This window comes from Podarcis raffonei, chromosome 14 (assembly GCF_027172205.1).
Source record: "Podarcis raffonei isolate rPodRaf1 chromosome 14, rPodRaf1.pri, whole genome shotgun sequence".
Taxonomy (NCBI): Eukaryota; Metazoa; Chordata; class Lepidosauria; order Squamata; family Lacertidae; genus Podarcis; species Podarcis raffonei.
Genome location: NC_070615.1, coordinates 11804773 through 11815946, shown reverse-complemented (window position 1 = coordinate 11815946; position 11174 = coordinate 11804773). Strand labels below are relative to the sequence as shown.

Genomic DNA, 11174 nt, shown 5'->3' with positions numbered 1-11174 from the left:
AATTTGTACTTCTTGAAATAATATACAAGCTTGAAATGCAGCCATCCATGGAAAGTTGCATTCATCAAAATCTTGCAATGCAATCCAGCAGAGGGTACAAGAATGCATACACTAAGCTAGGGTAAAGTGTGCATAGAAATGCATATGTTGGTGAAAATGATGTGCAGAAATGCATTATGTTAGGTGAAGCAGAAATATTAGGGGATATGCTCTTTGCAAAAATGTGTAAATTGAGCAAAGCCACATACAAAATGTGCATTTTAGAACACTCACACTAAAATCCTGGTGCATTTTCATGAGGACTCTAGAAACAAACAAACCTCAAGCTCAGGTGGAAATGTGGAGAACTGAATTTCAGATTGGAAAAAGTGAGAAACTAAGAGAAACAGAAATCGACAGATTTGCCCATCCCAAGCAGGTGCCCCCAGTTTTTGCATCGGTTACCAAAGTCAGCTCAAAATGGTGGACCAAAAGAACAGGTATCCCAGGGAGTCTTTCTTCTCAAAGACTTTGCCAAGACTGGAAGTTGCAGCAATTATCTTATGACTGCCACAGAAATGAGAATTCCTGGCAAGCCTAAGCATCATTTAGTAACAGAAGACTGGGCTCCGCCCCAACATCCTTACTGTGCCCACGCGGGCAGGAGACGGTGACTAAATCTATTGGGTGCCCTTGCTAATGGAAAGCTTGCGAGCCAAAAAGTGGAAGGGGGAAAAAACAACCACCACAATTCATTACTAAGAGCACTTTTTGCTAACTAAGTAGAAAACAATGTTTAGGTGAGAGGTCTGCAAATCATTTTGGTCTGCTTGGAACATACTGATTGGTTCCAACTTCTAGGGCCAGGCTGGGAAAACCTCAGACTCAATGGATGAATTTGGTCCTCTGTCTGGTCCTTGGGATCCCCCCTCCCACCTCACCAACCCTGCTTTGCCCTCTCCTTGGGTGGTTTTGCCTTGCTAGCAAGTGTCTTTGAATCCAGTGATGCTCCTTGCTTGCCTGGATGAATAATAGAAAGGGAGGGGTGACTGCATATAGAAACAAACCTTCCATTTGTTGTTGTTGTTTAGTCGTTTAGTCGTGTCCGACTCTTCGTGTCCCCCTGGACCAGAGCACACCAGGCACTCCTGTCTTCCACTGCCTCCCGCAGTTTGGTCAAACTCATGCTGGTAGCTTCGAGAACACTATCCAACCATCTCGTCCTCTGTCATCTCCTGCTCCTTGCGCCCTCCATCTTTCCCAACATCAGGGTCTTTTCCAGGGAGTCTTCTCTTCTCATGAGGTGGCCAAAGTACTGGAGCCTCAGCTTCAGGATCTGTCCTTCCAGTGAGCACTCAGGGCTGATTTCCTTCAGAATGGATAGGTTTGATCTTCTTGCAGCCCATGGGAATCTCAAGAGTCTCCTCCAGCACCAGAATTCAAAAGCATCAATTCTTCGGCGATCAGCCTTCTTTATGGTCCAGCTCTCACTTCCATACATCTCTACTGGAAAAACCATAGTTTTAACTATACGGACCTTTGTTGGCAAGGTGATGTCTCTGCTTTTTAAGATGCTGTCTAGGTTTGTCATTGCTTTTCTCCCAAGAAGCAGGCGTCTTTTAATTTCGTGACTGCTGTCAGCATCTGCAGTGATCATGGAGCCCAAGAAAGTAAAATCTCTCACTGCCTCCATTTCTTCCCCTTCTATTTGCCAGGAGGTGATGGGCCCAGTGGCCATGATCTTAGTTTTTTTGATGTTGGGCTTCAGACCTTATTTTGCGCTCTTCTCTGTCACCCTCAATAAAAGGTTCTTTAATTCCTCTTCACTTTCTGCCAACAAGGTTTGGTCATCTGCATATCTGAGTTGTTGATATCTCTTCTGGCAATCTTAATTCCGTCTTGGGATTCATCCAGCCCAGCCTTTCGCATGATGAATTCTGCATATAAGTTAAATAAGCAGGGAGACAATATACAGCCTTGTCGTACTCCTTTCCCAATTTTGAACCAATCAGTTGTTCCATATCCAGTTCTAACTGTAGCTTCTTGTCCCACATAGAGACTTCTCGGGAGACAGATGAGGTGATCAGGCACTCCCATTTCTTTAAGAACTTGCCATAGTTTGCTGTGGTTGACACAATCAAAGGCTTTTGCATAGTCAATGAAGCAGAAGTAGATGTCTTTCTGGAACTCTCTAGCTTTCTCCATAATCCAGCGCATGTTTGCAATTTGGTCTCTGGTTCCTCTGCCCCTTCGAAATCCAGCTTCCACTTCTGGGAGTTCTCAGTCCACATACTGCTTAAGCCTGCCTTGTAGAATTCTAAGCATAACCTTGCTAGCGTGTGAACCTTCCATAGAAAGGCAAAATCAACATTCATTGTTCTGCCTACTTTTGCGGAAGGGAATGTGACCCTCCAGCTGAATAAAGTTCCCTACATCTGCTCCAGGGCATTATTTAAGGCTGTGGTGACCCCCCTCCCCCCCATAGACCATTTTCAGCATCCATCCCATGAGAGATGATGGACTCTCCTTCTTTTGAGGCTTTTAAGCAGAGGTTGGGCAGCCGTATTTCATGCAAGATCTAGCTGAGATTCCTGCATTGCAGATGGTTGGACTAGACAACCCTCAAGATTCTATGATCCAAGAACGGCACCATGAATCACCACCAGAAATCACACACACACACACACGTATCTAAAGGCTGTGAGCTATTTCCATTCAAAAGTATTGTCTTTCTGAGCTAGCAACAGATGAATGGAAGCGATGGGTCCCTGGTGATTCACACATGTGAGTCACACATGTGTCTCTAAGGTCCTACTGGACTTTTTATTTTTTTATATACATTAAAATGTTTAGGGGTATGCGTCTCCCCCCAAAAAGCACTGATAATAATAAATAATAATAATAATAATAATAATAATAATAATAATAATATTTTTTTAAAAAATAAAATGTGGTGTGCGTGTGTCTCCTTATCGACTCCCAGCACCCTCAACGAACTACAACTCCCAGAACCCTTTGAGGAAAAGAGCCGCGGCTGTTTTAAAGCGGCACCGTCGCGCTTTAAACGCCGGGTGTGTGACGGCGCCCTCAGGGAACAAACTCCTGCTTTGCCGAAGAGGCGGCCGTTGCTGCTGCTGCTGCTTTCTGCTCTCAATCTCACCCACCCGGCTCCCTTTCCCCCTTTCCACAGCGTGTCTCCCTACCTGGCGGGTCCCCCCTCCCCCCCCCGGGACTCACCTGTCCGGAGCCCCTCCCTCAGACGGAGGTGGTCCCTCAGCCGGCATCTTTCCCCCTCCCGCGCATGCGCACGCCGCTTCCGTCCCATCACTCTCTTTGACCTGCCCGCCTACCGCCGCCGCGGCTGCCGCTGAGCGCGCGCCCGCCCGCCCCCCCGCCCGCGCGCGCGCGCGCCCTGTTTGCGAGAGCGAAGCTTCCCCCTTCTTCTTTTTTTTCCCTCAGCGCGGGAAGGGAGGAGGAGGAGGAGGGGAAGGAGCGGAAGCCATCCGGGTCTCTCTGCGCATCCCCGCGCTCGCCCTCGCGGAGGGGAGAGGGAATCCCTGCCGGTTGGGCGGGCGGGCGGCCGCCGGAGGCCGCAGCAGCAGCAGCAGCGATGCATCTGCACCAGGTGCTCACCGGCGCCGTCAACCCGGGAGACAACTGCTACTCGGTGGGCAGCGTCGAGGACACCCCGTTCACGGTGAGGGACGGATCCGTCCTGAGGCGGAGGGTCAAGGGAGGGAAGGCGAGGAGAGAGAGGGTGGCACCCAAAGGAGATGCAGAAGAAGGCACCCTCGTCGCCCTGCCAGGCTTTCTGCCTTCGGGGTCTGGGTGGGGCACTGAAAATTTATATTTTCTCCCCCCCACACACACAAAAAAGCTATTTTTGGTCTGGTTTCCGTGCCCTCGTTTGTGTGTGTGTGTGTGTGTGTGTGTGCTTGCTTGCTTGCTTGTATATACTATATAAAATTATTTTTCTGTCTGCAAAATTCAGCTGTACCTTGTCCCAAAAGGCTTTGAATCTTTATACTATAATATACTACAATATAATGTCATGTCATGTTGGTATGCTGTCTGCGTACTTGTCCACAAAATTCGGATGGACCTTGTCCCAAAAGGCTTTGAATCTTTATACTGTAATATACTACAATATAATGTCATATTATAATATACTGAAATATACTATAATATAATGTTATGTCATGTTATGCTGTCTGTGTACTTGTCCACAAAATTCGGCTGGACCTTGACCCAAACGGTTTTGGATCTTTATACTATAATATACTGTAATATACTACAATATAATGTAATGTTATGTTGTTTCGCTGTCTGTGTATTTGTCCACAAAATGTGGCTGGACCTTGACTCAAAAGGTTTTGAATCTTTATACTGTACTGTACTGTAATGTATAATATACCTGTGGGTGGTATTCGGGGCTAGTCCAACCCAAAATAGGCCAACTGAAATTAATGCACACCTAACATATCCACTCTGACTTAGCTGGATGCAACCCAACATGGATTTCCCTCTGACGCAGTGGTTCCCAACCTTTTTTTGGCCATGCCCCACCTAAGCATCTCTAAAATCTTGATGCCCCCCCACCCCGTGACATATAATTCTTATTATTCAAAAAGTGAACTCCCATTCACGTGGAAGAAGCCTAAAAGACCATTCACTGTTAATAACTCAATCCGGAATTGCCCCCCTTAAAAATCAAATTGCCCTCCTGTGGGGCATGTGTCTGAAGTACCGAATCTCTATTTATATACCATAATAATGGATGTATCTATATATTTATCTAAGGTGTGTATCGGATCAGGGAGGCATGCATTGCCCAGCTGGTAGAGTATGAGACTCTTAATTTCAGTGTTAGAGGTTCGAGCCCCAAATTTGGGCGGAAAGTTCCTGCATTGCAGGGGGTTGGGCTAGATGACCCATGTGGTCCCTTCTGCCTCTATGGTTCTAGGATTCTATGACCTGCCCTGGCTAACTGAAATAGTGTACCTGTGTGTGTGTATCCTATTTATTTCCTTTTTAAAACAGCATTATATATTTGTGGCTTTAGTGGCAAGGTGAATAGTGGTGAGGGAGCTAGCAGGTGCTTCCCAAGAGGGTGAGGGAATTATAGGATGGTTGGTGTGTGTGTGTGTGTGTGTGTGTGTGTGTGTGTTGGGGGGGATGACAGCATTGCCAAGTGGTCACTAAACCGCTCTGGCCTGCCCCCTTGCCTTTACATGAGCATTGATCTGCAGAAATCAACAACTGAATCATGCAACTGCTTCATGACTGCTGTTAACAGGCCTTCTTGAAAACTTGGCAGTCTTACGGTGGGGGTTCGTAATATATCTTCTCCTTACCTACCAGTGGTGTTGATGCCTGTCTAGGCATGGGAAGGCAGGGGCTGTAACTTCTAAAGTAAAGGCCTGTGGAAATAAATAGTGTTGTTGGTCAGTCCTGGCTGAGCTGCATAATCTCTTCACTCCCTTGTGTTTGTTTATGATGTAATAATGTCCTTAGTCCCACTGGTGGTGAGTGGTAAAGATTTAGGGTGCATTTCTTTTCCCCAGAGTACCCTGGGAGAGAATGCTGGAGGCAATGCGCATAGTCTGATTTTCTTGATGCAAGTCTTTTAAGTGAGAAAATGGCATAATGCTGAAAATACCTTGGTCCATCTTGTAATGAAAAGTTACGTGGTTGCAAAAGCCTGCTTAAATCAGGGATAGAAGACCTGTGGCCCTTCAGGTGTTGCTGGACTCCAACTCCCATCAGTCCCAGCCAGCATGGCTGGTGATCAGGGATTATGGGAGCTGTAGTCAAGCAACACATAGCTGGCCGAAGACTCCTTACCTGTGAAAAACGTTTCCTGGGCTAGCTGTGGATGAGCTTTGCAATTGAATGGAATATAACTTCCTCTGCTAATAATAAATGAAAGTGGGAGGGATCTTGCACCTAACAGCTTGTGCAAAAAAGTGTTGCTTTTTAGGAGTTTTTGAGCAGTTAAAAACAACAACAATAATTAGCTTTTGGAGGTGAGGAGACTGGGCATGTTAGTCTTTGTGACATATACAAGCCTGAAGTAATTTTTGTCAAAATTATTCTGATTATAGCATCTATTTCTCAGACACTTGGGGGGGCTGTTGAAAAACCTTTCTATTCAGAAATGGTTTCACACAGTTTTGCCCTTTTAATAACAATTCTGCCAAGAAAAGAAAGTATAGGTATTCACTCCAGAGTATTTTCTCTTTTCTGCTGCTATGCAGCTCTACTGACGTCTAAGGACACTGCACAGCCACTGCCTCCTGTGACATTCATAAAAACCATACTCCGTAGTATTTCTTTCATCACAGTGGAATTCATCTAATAATATGTGGGCTGCATATTGTGTAGCCATTTTTGTCTGAATGCTTTCTCCAAATTTTGATCGTTATAAAAATGAACAGACTCTTACTGCAGATCTTTGGGATACTGTTTTAATGCCAGTTTGCTAACACCACAGGCCAGAGACCATGAGGCTGAAGGAGAGGAGAGATGGATTGATTTCATAGATCATTCTTGGCATTGCTGGTTTTCTTATATGTATGTTCTGCTTAAGGAACTGGGGGGGGGGGACTGAAATCATGATTGGAAAGTGTAAAATAATTGTATTAGATGTGTGTGTTGTAATCTACGCCAGCCCAGGTTGTAAATGACAATGCCTCAAGGTCTTTCTTTGCTGTGATTCTCCTAAAAATGATCTTTTTTAAAAAATAGCCATTGTTTGTTGAGTGGCTTTATTGTTTGATTGCAGTAAGCTATCTCATGCCACAGAGACTTAGTTTTCTGGTGGTCTGAACTATCAGACTCTCAGTGTTTAAATTATATATTGTGTCTACAAGCAATTAGAAAGGAGGCAAGACATTGGCAATTCACCATATGAATGATTGCAGCAAATAGAGATCCTTATAATTAAGGAATTGCCCCCTTTTATCACAATCCCAGTCTCTCTTCCCTATTAAACCAGACAATACAAATGCACCAACCCTCACCTTTTCGTAATATCTATGTTTACCTGCCCCAGTCTCCTCTATCCTGCTATTGAAAGTAATTCTGCTGGCTTCATTATTATTATTAATCTGTGCAGCCCCATCTATATACATGATGCTTTACAAAGAACCTGGAGTTACAATTAGGTAAATTAGGTAAAGGGACTCCTGGGAAAGTTCTCAATACGTTACTGTTTTGAGGTGACGTTTAAAGGAAATAAGAAAGGGCAGCAAGAAGAAATCATTTCAGGTAGAGCTGTGTGGGCAAAGGTCACTGGAAGGGATGTGTTGGGAAATAAGTGAAGATAGATAAGGAATGTCCTGCAAGGGGGGTGGTTAAAGATGAGGAAGATTCCACAGAATCAGGGAGTGGACAGGAAGCCCTGCAAGGGATTTTAGGAGGGGAATTGCAAGGTCAGAGCAACAAGCGTGGAATCGGAGTGCTTCATGGCTGCAGTTGGATGAAGGTGAAACAAATTAAGTAACTCTTCATCTCTACTGAGAGGTGCTTTGACATTTGCCCCATATTTTATTCTTCCACGCAGGGCATTTCCTTTGTCAGTATGGGCTTACTGATGTCAAGATCTTTGTGTATGTCTTCCCCAGTAAGCCTGGGGATCTGCTTGCTAGGTCTCTACTGGAACCACCACACAAATAAAGAGGTGGAGGAAAGGTAGCTGCAGGCAGCCCCAAGTTCTGTGCTGCGGACCTGGAATTTCTCCTTCTATCCCACTGAGGACAGTCGATCTTGCTGACTCTGCAATGGAGTGGGTGGGATTTTTGCAAAGGTAGCAAGCATCCCCTTCAGCAGAACACCGTAGAATGCTGATCTCTGGTAGTTTAGGGATATTAATTCCTCCGTTAAACAGTAGCGTGAGCAGAATGATGATGCTACTTTGTGAGGGTATTAAAAACATCAAACAGTCATGCTGCAACTGATCCTAAGATGGCTAGACTTCCCAGGCCTATCATTCATCTGTTGTTTGGACATCATATTGGTGGTGCAAGCTGTGCCAGTTACTGTTTTTAAAACAAGTCAGCTTCCACCTTCCATCACTGTGCATGACTTGGGAGTCCTTAACTTTCACCATCTCTGTCCTGTGCAACCTGACAGAAATGAGCGTTTTGGGAATAGTCTAGTCATCCCTGCGACTGCCTTCATTCCTGTTTAGATTCATAGTGAGTCACTAGTGAGCCTCCTGACGTTGTTGAACTCCCAGTTTTCATAAACCCCAGCCAGCTTGGCTAATGGTAAAGGATTGTGGGAGTTGTAGTCCAATAATCTCTGGAGGTCCAGAGGTTCCCCACCTCTTCATTAGAACACCAGTGACCCTAATGCTAAGTGAAACCATAGGAATTTTCTCTCTCACAGACATTGGGATTACTCAATGCAGTTTTCTTTAATGTTTTGTCCCTTTAGCCAAGGAACAAGAAGCTATAGTTACTTTGACCAAAGCTTTTTGCACTTTTTCAGTGTCTCTGTGTGAATCTGTTTTTGGCTCTTGAGATGTATTCTACTGCAATATTGTTTCTGCCCGCCATTTGCAAAACAGTGTCCTGGTTTACATGTAACAACCCCAGTCTGGTAAACCAAGTTTTATTAACCTGTGAATGAGTTGTCTGCCCTTGCACTGATACCTTGTCTCTCTGCTTCCCTCCTTCCTTGGCGCACTCAGCTTAAGCCTTAAGCAAAGGTCTCTTAGTTTCTTAAACCACAGTTTCCTGTTCCATGTGAATTGGGAAACTGGTTTAAGAAACTAAGATAGTGTCACTGAAGCTGGGCAAGCTTGTTCTGAGGTCAATGCAGCACAGCTTATCAGACCAGGATTATTACGTCTGAACCTGTTGGAAATAAAGAGCTTTTAGTGATCGACAAAGGAAGCTGCCTTTTACTGAGTCAGACCATTGGACCATCATGCTCAGTATAGTCTACACTGACTGGCAGGGTTTCAAGTGGGTATCTTTCTTAACTCAGCTTGGAAGTGCTTAGGGACTGAACTTGAGACCTGTTGCATTCAACACATGCACTCTATGAGCTATGGCCCATCCCTGTCCTTGTGGAATTTGGCAGAACAAATACTTGCATGGGAAATAGTGCAAAACAAATGACCACTAAAATATGTAATATTGCCAGTGTGTGGATTACAAAGCTCATAAGGTTATTAAATTACTGGATTTACATTAACTGTGCTTCTGGGTTTTCCACTGTTTATTATGGGCAGGTAGCATAAGCCTGCCAGGCATTGCATAGCAAGATAAAGGAGTGGTTGTGCAGTAAGTACATCTGATGATTCGGTCTCCTGCCAACTCAACTTCATCACCTATAAGCAACTGGTGGTTCTGTAGCTTTCATCCAAAGGCTCCAAAACCATTGACGCAGTCTTTGCCAACAAGGTGTCACTCAAAGACTGAAGTGTCCAGGTACTGCAGACAGTTTAATTTATTTGAAATCATTCACAGACTGTAGAACTCTGGTCTCCTGAGTTCTTTAGTACTCAACTTCCAGGTCCACTGCTCCCCATACCCTGCTAGGATATCAGGACAGCCACAACATCTTTGTCTGAAGATGAGCCAGTCAAAAACTAATCAGGTAGGACTTCCGGGTTAGCACCATCGGCTAATGGCGGATTCCCTCCGAGCTCCGGAGGGAATCGGCTCCGCAGGATTGGGTCTTGACCGCTGCGGCGACGCGGGGACCCTCAAAAATCACAGGTGGTGAAGCCTGTGAACCTGGTGACTCGGCGGGCACCATTTGCGCCCCCCCGACCTGTGAAGGAGCCTTTTTAAAGGCTTCGGAGCGGGGGGCGGGGTGAGCGGCGCGGTGCTGAGAGTCGACTGCTTCTCCTGCGGAGTGAAGCCGCATTGCCATGGTCGGAGAGCGCTGACTTCTTTTTGTGAACAATTGGACTTTAAAGCAACAACCCGTGAGTAGTACGGAAATTGGAAAGAATTTTTTTTTTTTTAATTAGGCACGATCGGGGAAGGTGCAAACAGGAAGTCCGTCTCCCCATCTTGTAAATAATTTAAAGCAAGGACCTGCTAACTAAGGTCAAGAGAACCCTTTCTTTTTTACTTGGTAAAAGACATTAATTTCATGATTTGGCAATATAAGTAATCTTACTGGAGGATAAAGAGCTAATCTTGGGAGCTGAAGTGCCACCCCCCCCCCGGACCCGGGAGTGCTCCGCGAGAGAGCCTGCTGATGAGGTATTGAAGAGTTTGACAGCTGTCAAATTTAGCTGTCAAGACGGGAAAAGAGAACTTTGTTTCTGTTGTTTCTGCTGGCTATATTTGTTACAATTTGGTTACAATTTGTTGAAAACAAGGAAGAACTGTTACAAACTAACTTGATTTTTGGATTTGAATTGGAAGGAATATTAAGTTACCAAAATCCCTCTAGAGGGGGATTTGGGACATTACAAGAATGGCTGGAGGAGGGAAAATTCAGGCTGGGTTGGACAAAGTTTTTGTTCTCTTGGGAAAGTTACAAGGCCAAATTGATGTTTTGGCTACAAATGTTGCAACTCTGAACTTAACAGTAAATAACATCACTGAATTTGATAAGGATTTGACTCAGGAAGCCCATGCAGCTGGACAAAAAGAGAAACTTGAGAGCTTTGAGAGTGTGGAGAAGGAGATATATGTTGTTCCTGAGGAAAAGGAAGGAGGAGCTGTAACTTTGCAGATGATAAAGGAGAGCCAGAGGCCTGACATGATGGCTACAAAGGAAAATAAGAACTTGATGTCGAAAATCTGGCTTGAATTGGAGATTGAAGAATGGAGAGATCTCCTCATGTGGAGATCTGAAGACCCAAGGATTACAAATTTGCTTAAGGTGGAAGTTGGAGCTTTGGGGACATTTGGACTTGAAAGGAATAAGAAACATGATTCGGGCTCCACTTTTAAGTATGGAGGTCTGGCTGGAAGAAACATGGATCCCGTTGGGCCAGAGCTTTCCGAGATCTGGTGTTTAATATTAAGGACTATAAAAAAACCCGGCAGAGAGGAATTGAGAGAGAATTAAGAGCCTCGGACGTGAGATCTCCAGGCTGATAGTAGACTAAGACTGATGGACATTTGTTGGGGATTGAAACCGGGAAAGGGGGGGGTGGAGTTTGGGAATCCAAAGGGTGTATAATTACAATCTGTTTTATTTTTATTTTATTTTGTTATTTG

General features: G+C 44.9%; 1 protein-coding gene across 14 annotated transcripts in view; it reads left to right on the top strand.

Annotated features, from left to right (window-relative positions):
- The first annotated feature begins 3404 nt into the window (after nt 1–3404).
- DMXL2 (Dmx like 2) overlaps nt 3405–11174 on the top strand; it is a 530204-nt gene continuing 522434 nt past the window's right edge. For 9 of the 14 annotated variants that reach the window (XM_053365736.1, XM_053365733.1, XM_053365732.1 and 6 more), the window contains exon 1: nt 3412–3676. In XM_053365736.1, coding sequence (XP_053221711.1) covers nt 3590–3676 — 87 coding nt within the window. In that variant the 5' untranslated portion in view covers nt 3412–3589. Of the gene's footprint in view, nt 3677–11174 lie in introns of all 14 variants that reach the window. The other 5 variants (XM_053365735.1, XM_053365731.1, XM_053365738.1 and 2 more) reach the window with 4 other exon arrangements.